Source organism: Atractosteus spatula, chromosome 1 (genome assembly GCF_055471065.1).
Source record: "Atractosteus spatula isolate fAtrSpa1 chromosome 1, fAtrSpa1.hap1, whole genome shotgun sequence".
Taxonomy (NCBI): domain Eukaryota; kingdom Metazoa; phylum Chordata; class Actinopteri; order Semionotiformes; family Lepisosteidae; genus Atractosteus; species Atractosteus spatula.
Window position 1 is genome coordinate 25,944,082 of NC_142706.1, and position 17,748 is coordinate 25,961,829.

A 17,748-nucleotide genomic window follows, 5' to 3' on the forward strand; every position below is an offset into this window, starting at 1 on the left:
ACCGACCAATGCACCACGAGTGCCCCTGTCGGTCATTTTGGCCAGCCAATCACGTACCGCGGTACGCCACTGTGGTTTGTGGGTAGTTGCGTGCAGTACGGGTTTGTACCATACATTTTGAATGGCTGCATCTGTATGTATGCATACAGGAGGTAAACCTTCAGACTAAAGAGATCTCAAAGGCGAGACTCAAAGGCTTGCTTACAACATACATTTTTTATACAGAACAGAAACTCGGGGTGGGAGAGAGTTCTCATCAATCACAACAACTTCTGCTCTCTTGACTAATATGTTTGCTTAAATGACACAATGTTCTTAAAGACAAGATATGGCTGGTTAAAGAGTTCAAAGAACATTTGATTTTGCCTTGCAAGATCGGCTCATTCTTAAGGAGTTTTTTTCTGTAACAAGCACAGTTTGTGCAAGCAGCAGATAAGAAAAAAGTGAATAAAGTCCACTCAATCAGACATATATGTCTCGCAGGTAGCCTCCTTCATACCATGATCTGAATTTTCATTATACTGTTCATTGGACAACAGCTAAATCACTTGTATTATCTAAATCAGCATGATAGTTTAATGTCACACTACTGCAATGGGACTACTACATGAGAGAACCCAAGTACTGGGCGAGAGGCAGCTGAGTAGGAAATGCGCAAGCAGAACACAGGGAGTTGCACAGAGCTGCTGGGTGGTACATGCACATTCTGGAGACAAGTAGCAGGCTGCTTGCTGACAAGCAAACTGGATCAATCAGTTGCGCAGGCAGATGTAGCTGTGGCTAACTTGATTCGGAGATTAAGTTGAGCTGCGCGTTCACAGTCGTACAAGTGAGAGTTGAGGAATACCCAAGTCCTATCATGGCGACAAACCCAACCTAGCTCCGTCTTCAGCAGGAAGTTCAAAACTCCAGCTGGCCAATGGATGTTTGAGTCTGTATTCACAGTTCTCGGAAGTTAAACTATTCTAAACACATTTGATACATTTTAGCTCACGACAGTAAAGGCATATTTTGTCTTTGAGAATATGAATGTGATTACATATATGAGACTGATATAATATATGAGGTAGACATGTAACCCATTATAATGGAATTATAATAACTCAGACATTATTAATTCTTATATTTGTAATCCCTGAGTGAATGATCAACCTTTTGTATCATGGCAGATAGATTTACAAATAGATTCTATTGCTCTTGTTGGTGTGCAAGGCAATGGTGTTGTGATAGATTGTATATGTTATATTTACAATACAATGTATCATTGTATCAAATTGTTGTATGTTTGTGACTTTTTAATTATTACTGTATTATTATTATTACTTTTTACAAAGAAGTGAAACTGACTTTGTGCACAACACAGATGTTTTTAAGTGCTTCATGAAAATGCTGGGATTGTATGTAAAATGGGTATTACGTGTTAAGGTAACTTGTAATTTTGTCATTGTTTTACAATAGTTTGCTGCTGTATTTCAAGCTTTAGCATTGTATTTTCAAGATTGTCCAAGTCTCCCCCTAATTTTGACCCACAATATCTTTTCATCTCTTGGTGATGCATCATTTTAAATGGCTTTTTTATTTATTCACATTTGGAGGTCTCATCTATCTTTTGAAATCTCTAATGTCGTCATAAACAATGTAGCAATTCCAGTCGTCATTCACAAAATCATAATTGTAAGTGGACTCAGAAATAGACATCAGCCAGATCAAATGTGTTTTAAAGGCTGATATGCCAGGAAGTCATTGTATCATGTGTGTAGTGATAGTATTGTGTTCTTTCTTGCGCTTTTTTGCTTTCTCCTTTTACTGAAGTCACTCTCCTGAGCCTGAGGAATATAGTTACACAGATGATGACTGGTAAGAGTTCCTGATCTCGTATGATTTGTTTGTTTGTTTGTTTGTTTGTTTAGCATCCTAAGGAATAGGTCATAAGAATGCTTTTTGGCATGGTTTTAGCTTTCTTTTGTTTCTTTTCCCACATTACTGATAAAAGAAAAGCTATTAATGTAATAACTGCTGTCATTAAAAGTAACAGCACTTTATGGCTACGAGCATTTAAGAATATTTCAATAACCATAGGATTCTTCAAATCTATAATTTCACAGGGCTTGTGTTAGGAAATAGTAGTATTATCTAAGTGATACAGAATGTGTTATTTTATAGTATAGTGCTGCACAGTTTAAATGTTTTTGTACAGTATTCACATCACAGTAATTGAATATTAGTATCTATTAGTTAGATATATAGAATTACTTTTTGAGATATTTTGGTCTGATACATGTCTCAAGTTTAAATCTGAAAAAAGATGGGGAGACTTTTGATTTAGTAATAAGAAATTCTTCAGCTGCTCAACAGTTGCACGATATGCAGACTTCCCCACTAGTACTTAGTCAAAGAATATTCAATATTTGACATGCAGCAAGGAAGCCAAAAGTAGTAAGGCATAGATTCTTATGATTGTGGTAATGATTATGGGTTTTATCATTAACATTGAAGAAACCATATACTTGCTTTTAATTACTTTGAATAATGTTGTGAAACTGCAAGTTTCTTGGTGAAGCTTAGGAGAAAAGACTGTCAGTACTTCTATAGTGCCAAACTATAACAGTTTACAAATTCACTCATTGTCAGTTATAATATTGGTCAGTAGATAGTCCATAAACGGTAGTGAATAGGTTAAAATAGCTTTGGCCGTACTGCTATGATTTCAGTGGATCCTATAAGGAGCTGTGATAAGTTGGGCAAGGCATGTTAAATAATTTCAATCCCACGTCCTCAGCTTGCCCAATTTTCTCTTTTATTTTGTTGGTTTTTCATTGTGTCTTTCTCATGCTTCTCATACAAATGCAGGATTTTGGTTCTGCTAATCCATACACAAGTTGTTCTAATTTTCGGTGGAAATTGTGGGGTCTGCTAAAACAGGTGTAATTTTAACCTCAACAATTTCAGCCAACATTGTTTTGAAAGCAACAGTTTATATCATCTGCATTTTTGTTTTTCCTTGTTCATTATTGTCCTGTTAATTGTATTATGTTTGATTCTCTGTGGTGCCCTAATCATTTTCATTAAACCCTCTATACAAACATCTTAAATTAAGAAGCAGGTAGAAAATCAGCTTCTCTTAGCCCTTCTCTTAATTTTGTCTTTTGGTGAAGCTGATTCTCACTGCTAAACAGCATTACCAGCAAAGAATTTGATGTGGCAGTAAATATACCAAAGTACAAGTGATAGTTTTTTCATAATTTACTTATTTGATTCGTATTTTTATTTAAATGAACCTAGTAAAATACATGTTGCATTAAAACTTAGAAGCCTTCAAAATTTTTTAGATCTACTATCACTTTTTTGAGTGCTTTGAATAATGATTTTGTATTTCATCTCTGTATATTAAAATACAGATGCAGCCATTCAAAATGCATGGTACAATCCCGGACCGCGGGAAATTAAAGTTCACCGCGTTGTACAAAATGACCGATGGGCACTCATGGTGTATTGGTTGTTAGTGAAACAATTGCTTCATTTAATCTCTTTACTGTTCATGTTTTAATTTGCTTAGTATTGAATATTTATATGGAATTTTACAACTAAAGGGAAATTTTAGTAGCTCAGCATAAAAGAAGAGGAACATAACGCATCTGATGGTCATAAAAATATTAATATTAATAATAATATTAATTTAAACATATTATGTAAACTGTATATGGCTGGTATTGGTAGTTTAAAGAAAAAATACACACCAGTATTCCACTTTCTTCCTAAACATTTTAATCATCAAAGTTTTACAAGTGATTATTTTGGAAACGATTTTACGTGCTCCTTCTGACTATATTAAGTTTATATACTTTGTAAAAAGTTATAATATTTTAACCTTTTCTGCAAATACGCTTGCGTATCTAAACAAAAGTATCTAAAGTATCTAAAGAACATGCTTGCCAGTGTGGTGACGTCACCACCTTTCCCCCTGAATAACTAGCAGGGACCTCAGCCGCCGGGCTGAAGAGAGATCTCCCTTTAGCTCAGCTGGCTGGTTCCCTATTGTGTGATGTCGGAGGCCCGGGTTTGAGTCCCCAGCGGTATAACTGTATTCCACTTCCTTTGTAAACACGTTTTACTTTTAATTTGACTCATTCACGCATGATAAACCATGATCTTGACATGTAGGTGTGAAGGTGTGCAGGTCTGAAGTAGAGTTAACAGCTTCAGATTTAAAAGGTTATTAATAATATCTTCATTGTCGCATTAACATTGGAATGTTCTTCCAAGTGTAAAAAAGAGGTGATACACAATGTGTCTCCTCTATAAATTTTCAGTTTAAAGACTGTCCATGATCATTTATTATGAATAATATCTTCTGTATCACATTAAAATTGGAATGCTTTTCATAGGTGTAAATCCACCTATTTTTTTAACCGCTTTATCCAGGACAGGTAACAGTTTCACCCCTCCCCCTTCCCTCTGCCTGTCTGACCTCTTTTTAACCCTTCTGTGACCGAACCGCAGCAGGTGAGAAAAGAGACAGAAAAATGTGAATCCACAATATAGCACAGGCCTCAAGTGCCTTATTGCTTTTGTAAAATGGTCCCCAAATATGCAATTGCTGTATAGAATGAATTTTAATTTTAATAATTTATTTAACTCGAAAATTAAGATGTGTACGTTCCTCTGCCTGAGAATATAGTCCCTCGTTGCTACGCAACGCAGAAACACAGCCACAAGTACCATTAGCTAGCAAAGAGAGGACATTAGCTCGCCAATGTGTTAAACACAGGGGAAAAAAGCAGTTGGTAAAAAAAGACCTGCTGATCTGTTCTACATACCAGGAAGGGAACAGAATATGATTTTTTCTGTTCGAAACATGTGTTGTCTTTATGAAATTCATGTATTATAAACGTTTAATTCAGAAGAAAAAACCTACAGCATACACAAAGATTCTAAGCTGATCACGAGGAAGAAAGATCACCCGTTTTTTGCGCATAAAAAGTGGTTATTAACTATCGAAACCTGTTTTTATAGATTTTAAAGTCATGCAATGTCTAAGTTAAGCAGGAACACATCATTATATTTCATTTTTTATTTCTTTTTTAAAAATTAAAAAAATCGTTTGCCCAGCCTAAGGGCGTTTATAATATAAGGGTGTATCTAAAGAAATTAATAAAAATATAATTATATTCATACACTGTCTGGCGGAATAAAGAGTTAGTTAATGCAACACAGAAGATAGTATGTAGCGCTTTCAGGCTCACTCCCTACCAGCTGGGGAATCAAATCCGTGCCTCCAGCGTCACTCAACAGTGAAGCAGCCAGTCGAGCTACAGTGAGATCTGCCCTCAACCCCGACGGACCAGGTCCCTCCTATTCATATGAAAGGCAGTGATGTCACCGCGCTGGCAAGCCCTCAATCACTTGACCAGCAGATGCACTACATTTTTCCTGCATCAAAGTTTAACTCGTTCAGATCGCGGAGCGGTAGCTCTGTGGCTAAGGATCTGCGCCTGTGCCTGGAAGGTTACCGGTTCAAATCCCGCAGCTGGCAGAGGAATCCTACTCCGTTGGGCCCCTGAGCAAGGCCCTTAACCCCAACTGCTCCAGAGGTGCTGTACAATGGCTGACCCTGCGCTCTGACCCCAAGCTTCTCTCTCCTTGTCTGTGTGTCTGTGTCTCATGGAGAAAAGCTGGGGTATGCAAAAAGACAAATTCCTAATGCAAGAAATTGTATAGGGCTAATAAAGAAACATTATCATTATAAACTCCAAGCTTTTCATTTTGAGCTGAAGACCCTCACACATGAAGAAGGCTTCACAGCCGAAACGTTGTGTTTTCTCTCTTCTCTTTTCAGCATGGAATCAATCTATTACTTGTTCCTTTGCAGACTACGCAGGCTGACGCAACCACCCAGTAGTAGTGTAGTGTTATACAGTGATAATAGATGTGGGTAATGTCATCCCCATTAAACAATGTGCTTATCACACAAATCCTGCTGAACTAAAAATTAGACACAAGAAGAGTATTATTGGGCAATGTTGTGAGGGTCTGGCGGAATTTCTCAGTAAACTGAAGAGTTATAGAGGAGACACGTATCACCTCTTTTTACACTTGTGAAAAAGAACATTCCACTCGGTGGTGCATTGTTATCTCAATCACCTGCTAATTTGTTTTACACCACGGGTAGACAGGAGAATGTGATTGTACTGTATCTGTACGAAATGTGTGTTTACAAAATTAAAGTGTTTAAAACGTTTAATTAAAAAGTTAAAAAAACTTACAGCTTACACAAAGATTCTAAGATGATCACAAGGAAGTGTATTGCATGTCTAATGGTCTAACCCCATTACCCCTATTTTGATTAAAACCGCAAACTCATGTTTAATTATTGATTCACAATCTGACAATACAATGTAAATCATTATCTTTGTCTTCTAAGTCCCTTAATTAACTTTAAACATAGCTTTCTCACCATTTAGATTTGTTTTTCGTTCCATCGTTAAACAAAGCAGGAGCGTATTGTACTACCTCATGGGATCAAACGTGGAAAAATTAGATTGTAATCATTTTTATTTTTTAAAATAAATTTTAGAAAAGTTTCATCTATACAAAAAAGTTGTATTTATTTAATACCATTTGATATTTATATTAATAGAGATAAGCTCTCTATTAAAGCTCAGATCAAAGATCAAACACAGATCATACAGCAATATCTCACACACTGGGACTGATCTGTGATATGTTTGAGTGTGAGCTGTGGTGCTCTAGCAGGTTAGCTGGTGTCTGTGTGGTTTGGGCCGGCTGGCTGTTCCGAAAAATAAATAGAACATTAAATAGAACCAGTTTAACAGCTCTTAAGTATACTTAAGTAGTTTTTGTTAACACAAAAAAAGCACTTTTCCTCCCCCCTACATTCTCAGAGTAGAATAGGCGAACCTTCCAGTGAAAGACAGTCCCCCTTTACCCCACGGGCGGACTGAGAAATGTTTTCACTGCCTATTATTTGAGCTACAGTACATAAATATAATTATATCGTTATTAATTTCTTTAGATACGTGATTCCATATTATAGTTCCTATTAATCAAATTCTAAAAGTATGCTTTTGTTTACTCTGATAACAAGATTATTTGCAGAAAAGGTTGAAACATCACTTTTCACAAAGTACATAAACTTAATATGGTCAGAAGTAGCACATAAAAATGTTTCCAAAATAACTACATAAAATACTTCCATGCTTAAAATGTTTAGGGAGAAAGTGGAATACTGGTGTGTATTTTTTTATTTAAAATACCAATACCAGCCATATACAGTTTACATAATATGTTTGTGTTCCTAAATTAATATAGTTTATGGGCATGTGAAAGGCATGGTGAATCGGAGATTCACAAAACTTACTTTGTATGATTGGAAACGAATACATGATTGGATCAACTAAATGCTGTGGTGTTACTTTTTGTCAATGAAAAAATAAAGTATTTTCGTTTACAAAGACAGTTACAAAAAAAGTGAATCAGGGTAATACTTTGAGCTTACAGCCTGTCCAAGGTCATTCATTATTAATAATATTAGTAATATCTTCTGTAAAGACTTTAATGCATAAAATATTTCTGCATAATTAAAATATTATTATTAATATTAATGATGAAGGTGGAGGGTTGTGTACTTTTGTCCAACTGAGCAGTCTTACTTGCTTTTATAAAATATATCAACTTTTTAAAGTTTAGTGATTAACATGCTATAATACACAGTATAAAATTATTAAAAATCTAACGAGTATACAACTTAAATTCTTAATTGGAAAAAGATTGCCCTTCAGCAGTGACCGGGATTTGAAACCATGCGTTTTCTGGCGACTGTTCAAATGCTGTACATGAAACATTAATCTTTATTAGCTCCACCTGGCACTTTTACAAGGTGCTTCCAGATACTTTTATCATATTTCAATTTGCATGCGGTATAATGTGGTATGATGCTCCACGCCCACCGCGTTTTGACGCAGCAAACTCTGCGCATTTTGAATGGTTGGAATTGTACATTAACATACTTTCTTGTCATTAACTGAAGTACTTTTGTTTTTCTCAATCTCTTACAGCCACAGTGCACAGTCTCTTGATGAAATGGGATTTAATGACCCAAGCTTACTGGAAAACCTCCAGAGTAACCATGTAAGTAGCACTGGATTGCTTCTTAAATATTTCTGGAGGAAACCATACAAACATAGAAAGAACAATCTCCACGCAGCATGCACCCCAGGTCTGGAATTAAACGCACATCCCCAACAATGCAAGCCACTGCACCACCGTGCCAACCTCCACACACGCACATCATTTCTTTTTTGTATATTCTCTATAGCTTGCATTTATCTGTTATTCTGCTTTGGGGTTTTACTAGTATTTGTATTATATTAAAAAATAATGTATGAGAATATGTAGAATGCTTAGACAGGTAAATTTGCAATATAATTCATCCATTCATTTTCTAACTTATACAATATCCAATACAGGGTCACAGGGGAGCCTAACCGGGCAAGCAACAGGCTTTGGGCAGGGTACAACCTATACGGGACTCCAGTCAGTCGCATGTACATACACTTTGGAGATTAGAAGAGTAATGGGAATTTAATAGCAGTTTAAAGCATGATTCCATTTGATCTTAGAACTATTTCAAGAATTGTTTTATTAAGGGCAGCACAGTGGCAGAGTTGTTCGCAATGCCGCTACGCAACGCTGGAGCCCTGGGTTCAATTCTCCCTATATTTGCGTGGGTTTCCTCAAGGTGCTCTAATTTTCCCCCACAGTCCAAAGAAATAATCCTAGGTTAACTGGGTTTTAGGAATACTGTCCCTGGTGTAAGTGTGTGCGTTTGTGTTTGTGTGATCTCTGTGAAGGACCAATGTCCCATCTAGGATGTATTCTGCCGTGCACTGGTTGCTTGCCAGTAATAGCCTCTGAGCCACCCTGACCCCCAGTTGGATAAAGAGGTTGAAAAATGGATAGATTGGTTGAATAACAATTTCAGAAACCAATGTAGAAACAGCCAAGAAGAAAATACTAGGGTGAGAAGCAAATAGTACAGACATATGAAAAGCAAAAAAAGTATGAAAAATTACAGCTTATATTTATGGATTAGTAATTCTCTGTAATTAGTAATTCACTGCTTTAGCTAAAACTAAATTATGTTTTGAGTGAAGGCTCATATATGGCCAATTATAAGCTCAGTTTTGAGGATTAAGAATTAAAACAGAACATATTATATTTTGTTTTACTAAACAGCAGTTTAAACATTATGAAAGAATTAGAAAATACTTGTTAAAGAAATATTGCACAACATATACCACTAACCACATATTCCCTTTCCCAAGCTATTTAGTTTGCTTACTAGTGATAACATACATAAAGCATCTTCTTGCTTAATACTGTGATAGTTTTAATATGTATTCTTTGTCACATTCTGAAATATTAATCTGCAGAAGAAACCTAGATGCCTTTATTGAAATATGTCCATTATATCAAATTTAATCCACATAATTAAAATCTCTATTACACCTCCAATCTTGATTCCAAGTAAAGTGCTTTCAAGAACATTTCATGATTTAGTGGTATTTAATGTTTTTTAAGTTTTTCTTTACTTGATTCTGGCCCCTCTAAACTAGACCAAGGTTTACTTGCATCTGAATAAACACTGTAAATGTTTTGGTGAGAACATGTTGTATTTATGTTTTAAATTCTCAGTTTCTATAAAGTAATATTAGAATTAAACCTGGGGACCTCTGTAAGATACTCTTGAGTTTGGTTGTCATTTGTTCTTTGTCACCATCTTGTGGTAACTTGTGGTTTTTCACATTTTACTATGTTACAAAATAGAATCACAATGTATGTGGGATTTTACTGACACAAAACACTCTATAATGTGGAAGTGAAAACAAAATTCCTACAGATCCTCCTAAATTAATTATACATAGAAAACAGAAAATAAGTGATTGCATAAGTATTCACCCCCTTTACTGTGACACACCTAAATAGACTCACACAAATTCACATAATTTGTTAAATGGAGTCCACATGCGTGCAATTGTTTCACATGAGCTCAGCATACATATACTGTATCTACCTTCAAGGAGGTCCCACAGCTGATTAGTACAGCTCCCAACAAAAACTACATCATGAAGACAAAGGAACTTTGAAAACAAATCTGCAATATGGTTATTGAAAAGGTATAAAAAGATTTCCAAGGCATTATATATCCCCCAAATTTAATTATAAAGAAATGTAGAAAACTTAGCACAACTGTGTGAGTTTCCAGGCAAGAAGTGCACTAGGCAGGGAGCCCGCCAAGAAGCCTGTGACAAACCTAAAGATATTACAGTCTTTCATGGCTGAGTTGGGAGAAACTGTGCATATGAGAATTGCATTAGTGCCTCACAAATTTGGGCTTCATGGGAAAGTGACAAATCATACATATAAATCTCGACTACACTTTTCCAGTAGGCATGTGGAAGACTCTGAGACCAAGTGGTAGAAGATTCTATCGTATGACTAGGCCAAAATTTACCTTTTTGGCCTCAACGGTAAGCACTATGTTTGGCGCGAGCATAACAATGAACAGCATCCTGAGAACACCATCCCTACTGTGAAGCATGGTGGTGGCAGTATCATGCTATGGGAAAGCTTTGCTCCATCAGTTCCTGGAAGACTTGTGAAGACAGAAAAATGGATGCAGCAAAGAACACATAAATCCTGAAGGAACACCTGTTGCAGTCTGCAAGAGACATAGAACTTGTGAGATTCACCTTCCTGTAGGACCTTCCTGTAGGACAATGACTCAAAACGTACAGCCGACGCCTACCATGTCTCTACCAAATATTGACTCAAAGGGGGTGAATACTTGCAATCAGTTATTTTCCATTTTATATTTATAATTAATTTAGGAGGATCTGTAAAACATTTTGCATTAAAGGGTGTCTTCTGTCAATTAATAGCAAAAACACTCATTATGATGCCATATTGTAACACAATAAAATGTAAAAGCCCAGGGGCATTAATATTTTGATAGCCGCTGTATATGTATCAACAGTTTGCTCAGTGTCTTCACTTGGGTTTGCTACTATTATATCGGTTTTGCTTTTTATTAACACAGCTTAGTTTGGATGAGAAGAAATCAAGCTTGTCACTTAGCAATCATTATTATTTCATATTGCCACTGTAAAACAAGCACATCACTACATTTCCAAAATAGCCACAATTAACCAAGTTAAAAATGTGGATGCAGGTTTATGAAGGTGATTTGATGCAAGTTTATGAAAGAAAGTGGAAAAACCTACCACATCCAGCAAAATATTTATTATTTTTATAAATGAATATTGTTAATGCTCAGAAACCTATTTTTATTTTCATCTGCCAAAATGTGCCTTTAGTTACATGATTCCATATTAATATTCTATGTTAAGTGAATTTAAAGAAATAGGACAACATATAAAATGAAATTAATGTAAGTACTAGTTAAGTAATGTAGTAATTACTAGCTAAGTACTGAAGTAATGTAATTTTCCATATCCAAATCACAGCTTTTAATTTACAAACCAATTACTTGTGAAACCACTTTCTGCTCACGAGTCCGTCCCCTTAAGTGAGACTCTTAAAATTTAAGTGTGATATCATAAGTAAAGAAGCACAGATTTACAAATTTATTGAAAAACCCAAGAAACTGAAAATGTGACAGTCAGTAGTACACTACAAGCGATTTTAAAGTTTCTCGGCAAAATGGCCGTTAAAGTTTTAAAGCCATTCCAAGAAATGTCTATATAAGTATAAGTGTTCTGTTTTAATTTTGCTTGATTCTCATCTCTGAAGTAAATGATTATTTTTTCATGTAAAGCTCAACAAAAGATTGTTTTTCTTCTGAATTTGCATTGTAAATAATATTTGATGTCTGATGTAACTTAAAATATAGGGTTATGTTAAAATTTCTAGACTAGACTAGAACAGCTATAAACAATAGATTCCAAATTTTTATGTACATTCTTCCTTTGACATCCTTTGACCCCTGTTTATTTCTGATGGTAAAGTAAATCAGCATTTGGTTGTTCTTTATCTGGGGAACATTCACTTTTTAACTACAAGTCACCTCAGACGTTCCAGACATTTGTCAGAAACTTGTAAAAGAAATAATTAATTCCTAAAGCACTGCTTTATCTGTTTTTTTAATCTAGCCAACAGCACCAGTAATTTTGGAATTTATGACCATGATGGCAGTATGCCACACAGTTGTTCCTGAGAAGACTGACGACAAGATTATTTACCAGGCTGCATCACCAGGTATGTTGCAGATAACCTTATTTATAAAGATGTAAATTGTGACATAATTTACTGTGCTTTCTATATTATGTATGATTCTGTATTCTACCTGTATAGACATTGACAAAGTCAGCCCTATGGACTTATTCAGATTCAACAGTAGAACATGAACTAGAGAACAAAGATGCAAACTATGGGGAAGTACATTTAAAACTGAGAACGGAAGGTAGTTTTTTAAATAAAAGTATTATGTGAGTCTAGAACAAAATACCCAGAGGAATTAGCTACTAGAAACAAAACAAGCTATTGCCTCAGCTACACTTGTGGACTATACAGTATATAGCTATAAATTCAAATACCCTTCTCTCATCTGTAACCTTTCTCTTATATTCCTGTGAAATACCTTTCTAATAACTTCAAAATAAAAATATATAGCAAAATGCTTTTTCCTGAATGGTATCTCAATGGAGGTAAGAAATATGATGACGTTTTAATAAATTAAGACACTTAAACTGATAATTATTTTATATGTTTTAACTTTTTCAAATTAATTTATTGTACAAGAAGTTAGATTTCTGCCTAGGCATTTTAATTACTGGAGACATCAATAGAGTTCCTGTATTGGTAGCTGTGGTAGAGGTCCAGATATGGCGGTAGTGCCAGCAAGCTGAAACATTAAGAAAAAACAACACCTTGGATCCAGGGATGCTCACCAAAGACCACAGGCTAAGAATATACAGATGCAGCCATTCAAAGTGCGTGGTACAAACCTGTACTGCACTCTCACTTGTACGACTGAGAACGCACAGCTCAAGTTAGCTCAAATCTCAAGTTAGCCACAGCCACATCTGCCTGCGCAACTGATTGATCCAGTTTGCTTGTCAGCAAGCAGCCTGCTACTTGTCTCCAGAATGTGCATGTACCACCCAGCAGCTCTGTGCAACTCCCTGCGTTCTGCTTGCACATTTCCTACTCAGCTGCCTCTCGCCCAGTACTTGGGTTCTCTCATGTAGTAGTCCCATTGCAGTAGTGTGACATTAAACTATCATGCTGATTTAGATAATACAAGTGATTTAGCTGTTGTCCAATGAACAGTATAATGAAAATTCAGATTATGGTATGAAGGAGGCTACCTGCGAGACATGTATGTCTGATTGAGTGGACTTTATTCACTTTTTTCTTATCTGCTGCTTGCACAAACTGTGCTTGTTACAGAAAAAAAAACTCCTTAAGAATGAGCTGATCTTGCAAGGCAAAATCAAATGTTCTTTGAACTCTTTAACCAGCCATATCTTGTCTTTAAGAACATTGTGTCATTTAAGCAAACATATTAGTCAAGAGAGCAGAAGTTGTTGTGATTGATGAGAACTCTCTCCCACCCCTAGTTTCTGTTCTGTATAAAAAATGTATGTTGTAAGCAAGCCTTTGAGTCTCGCCTTTCAGATCTCTTTAGTCTGAAGGTTAGCCTCCTGTATGCATACATACAGATGCAGCCATTCAAAATGCACGGTACAAACCCGTACTGCACGCAACTACACACAAATCACCACGGCGTACCGCGGTACGTGATTGGCTGGCCACTCACCACTCGTGGTGCATTGGTCGGTAGTGAAAAGATTTAATCATTTAATCTCTTTACTGTGCACATTTTAATCCACTTAGTATTGAATATTTATATGGAATTTTACAACTAAAGGGAAATTTTAGTAGCTGATCATAAAAAGAAGAGGAGCATAATGCATCTGAAGGTCATAAACGATATTAATTTAGGAACATAATCATATTATGTAAACTGTATATTGCTGGTATTGGTGTTTTAAAGAAAAAATACACACCAGTATTCCATTTCTCCCTAAACATTTTAAGCATCAAAGTCTTACGTGGTTATTTCGGAAACGTTTTTATGTGCTCCTTCTGACCATATTACTGTACGTTTATATACTTTGTGAGAAAAGTGATAGTTTTAAGCTTTTCTGCAAATATGCTCGTTATCGGAGTAAACAAAAGCATACTTTTAGAATTTGATTAATGGGAATATAATATGGAATCGCGTATCTAAAGAAATTAATAACGATATAATTATATTCAGGTACTGTAGCACAAACAGTAGTATAAGACTTCCTATTGATATGTGTACTGCTGTTTCAGCACTCTGCTACGTCACTGTGTCTGTGGCGTGATAGCTTAAGTGACTGACTTATAAGCATGAGGTCGGGTGTGCAAATCCAGCAATCGCTATGAGTTTTCTTTTAACAAATAAACATTTCTTTTAAAAAACTAAAATAGCAAATATTATTGGCATTATATTGACATTTTTTATATTTCTAAATATCACAACATGTTCGTACTGTATGTACACAGCGGTACCGCAGGGTGTAGGGCGCAAACCCTATGTTGCACATGCGCCTGGCACTGCGGCCGAGGAGCGCCTGGCTGGGGCTCTGTCTCTCTCTCACCCGCAGTGCTGGCTGTGCCGAATTTCACTCCACAAAGTCTGAGTCTCTGTGTCTACATTGTTTGTAAACAAACCGGTTTCACAGGTTTTTTCCTCACCTTCTTCGTTTTCAAAGGAGAATAGGGCAAGTCTTCCAATGAAAGACAGTCTAACCTTCTCCCCACGAACAGACTGACAAATGTTTTCTTAGAAAAACAGATTCATAACGCGAAGCTGTGTCATTCTTCTGTGTAAAAAAAAAGGTTTAAACACCATGGCTGCTGTTTTTAATAAGCTACTCAGTAAAGAATAGGAATGTTCCTGCTTTCAGCAGTATTGTGTATATAGTATTATGTACAGGCTGCAAAAACTTTCACAAGTAGAGGTCTTTAAAATTAGGGTTGGGCAAATGATTTTTTTAATTCTTAAAAAATAAATCAAAAACAAGATATAATGATGTGTTCCTGCTTAGACATTGCACACTTTAAAAGCGATAAAAACAGGTTTCGATAGTTAATAACCACTTTTTATGTGCGAAAAACGGGTGACTTTTCTTCCTCCTGATAAGCTTAGAATCTCTGTGTACGCTATAAGGTTTTTACTTCTTAATTAAATGTTTAAAATACGTGTTTCGAATAGAAAAAATCATATTCTGTTGTCTTCCTCATATGTAGAACAGATCAGCTGGTCTTTTTTTCCCCAATCAGAGGCTCTGAAAACAGCGTGCCGCCCACTGCGCTGTGTCAGAGGGGGAGGCGACACCGAAAGAGGGAGGAAGCGCGGAGCTCACTATTGCACAATGGGCGTAAAGCACCAATTGTGTCTGCATTCATATCTTAGTGTTTAAAATTAAACAACGTAAATCATTTTCATTGATCATTGATACGCCCATGTTGTACTGCAGCGTACATATCTTTAAGTTCATATCCAAACATTTGATGCAAAGGTTGTGGTGATGGCTTTTTATTTTGATAGCAATGAAGCTATAAAGGAAGCTTTCATGTCCACAATGTCCTGATTATGATACCAGCCTAAAATAGTGCTTCCCAACACTAGTCCTGGGGATCCCTTTGTTTGTTGTTTTTCGTTCCAACTAGTGGAACTTAAACTGATTTTCTTGCTTGTGAGACTGTCTACCTGTTAAGCACTTATTCCTTGGTTTTAATCTCAAATATAAGTTTATGCAGTCATATCTAGAGAAACTCTCAAATATTTCAGAGTTTACTTTCGTGTTTAACAATCACGGGCCCTGTGCTGCCTCTTTTATCTGGAGGAACTACAGTCGTTCACTGGTTGAAAGTTTTGCGGGCATTCGAGACCCATGTGGGGTTACCCCACTCTACCAGTTCCTGATTGGCTGATCAAGGTGGAGGATGAGTAACAATGCTCTCTGACCTTTGGGTTGTAAACAACTTGGGATGAGACTCTCCCGTGGAATCTCCCAGACAGAAAGGCGCCAAAGATGACCATTCATTAAAGTGGCTGGAGAATCTCAGCCCTGGGAGCTGTTCCTTATCAGAAAACTCTATAAGACAGAACAATGCCATCAATCTGAACTATATGGAATGGCCTCTCTGTGTCCAGCACGACAGAGATTACGGAGAGCGAAACTGGCAGGGGGGACAGCAAAAATAATTCCTATATTATTAAGAAGCATTGCCGCTACAGATACGAATGATAATATATCAAACACCCCCACAATGAATTATGTTTTCCTTCTGTGGGGGTCCAGTTGGTTATATTTCAGCAAACATGCCTGAATGAGGGCATGTCTGAAATTCAGGAATTGGCACTGGATTGATAATAATTACAAGCCTCATAGAACCTTTTAAGACCTGAAAGAAAGACACACCTAAAATAGAAAATTGAAATTGCACTTGACTGGAACAACAACCAGAAGGCACAGGTTTGCCCCATAACCACATTAAGGAACCACTGGAATAAGAAATTCTTCATGTGGGAATAGAGCTGGGCGATAATTCGATAACGATAATTATCGCGATATAATTTTCCTCTATATAATTTTAACAAAAGTTTGATAAATGTTCGATATATATGTTTATGCTTTGCGCGAGTGCGCGTGCGGGCAGCTGTTTGGCAAGTGATTGTTGTGTTCTTAAAATAAAAAGTTGTTTAATTTACCAATTAACTGTCTGGTTTCTTCAACTTTCACTCAGGAGAAAAAATCTGCCTTTAAACTTGAAAGAAATAATGATTTGACATTTATCGTGATAATTATCGATATCGACTGATATAAAAAATTTTATTGTGATAATGTTTTTGGCCATATCGCCCAGCCCTATGTGGGAATACGAACATTTGTGCTAATATATTGATGAGACCAATATGTTTCTTTGTAGAGGTTTAATTATGACAAATTGGTGTAATATTGTGAGCATGAAAACAGTACTTGTATTACATTAACTGAAGGTTTTTAATTATTTTATATATACTCTTATTTTGTCAGTGTGACACAGGATGCCTCTTTAAACCAAGAGCATGTGGAATGTGATCTTCAAATCTAAGATAACCTTCCAGTATCAGGGCTTGAAATTCATTTTTGAAAATCAAGGGGAATTCCCCCTTTACATGAAGCCCATTGGGGGTATTTCAGCATCTTGGGCAGAGATAATAGTAAATTAATGAAACAAGTGTATCAGAATAATTAATATGCAACCTGAGCTTCATAAGTTAATTGTTGCCAATCTGTCTTTCATTGCCAGGCTCCTCTTCATTGAAGGTACAAGAACATAATTGAGAACAATAGGTTTTTTTCTCTTCCTTATTCTTGCTTTCTCTTCTCCACCTCCCTCGGGTTTTCTCTCTCTAAACTATATACAGTACATTATTGTTCTTCTTCTCAGTCTTCCTCCCCGCTGTCTCCCCCAGTTTTGCTCTGTTCTCTTCTCTTCCTCTTCATTTCTTTCCACTTTATAACTGCCCTGTTTAAACTGTCCTCAAGGAGGCCCAAGCTTTGAAATGAGCATCGAATTTGTGATGTTTGTGTTATTCAGTGAATTTCTGAATTTTGTTTCAAT

General features: G+C 36.2%; 1 protein-coding gene across 3 annotated transcripts in view; it reads left to right on the forward strand.

The window, feature by feature from the left end:
* The window catches only part of atp8a1 (ATPase phospholipid transporting 8A1), a 372,853-nt gene that overhangs the window by 225,321 nt on the left and 129,784 nt on the right, over positions 1 to 17,748 (forward strand). For 2 of the 3 annotated variants that reach the window (XM_088910036.1, XM_088910027.1), the window contains exons 15-17: positions 1,813 to 1,857; positions 8,076 to 8,148; positions 12,192 to 12,297. In XM_088910036.1, coding sequence (XP_088766162.1) covers positions 1,813 to 1,857; positions 8,076 to 8,148; positions 12,192 to 12,297 — 224 coding nt within the window. The remainder of the gene's footprint in view (positions 1 to 1,812; positions 1,858 to 8,075; positions 8,149 to 12,191; positions 12,298 to 17,748) is intronic. The other variant, XM_088910046.1, reaches the window with a different exon arrangement.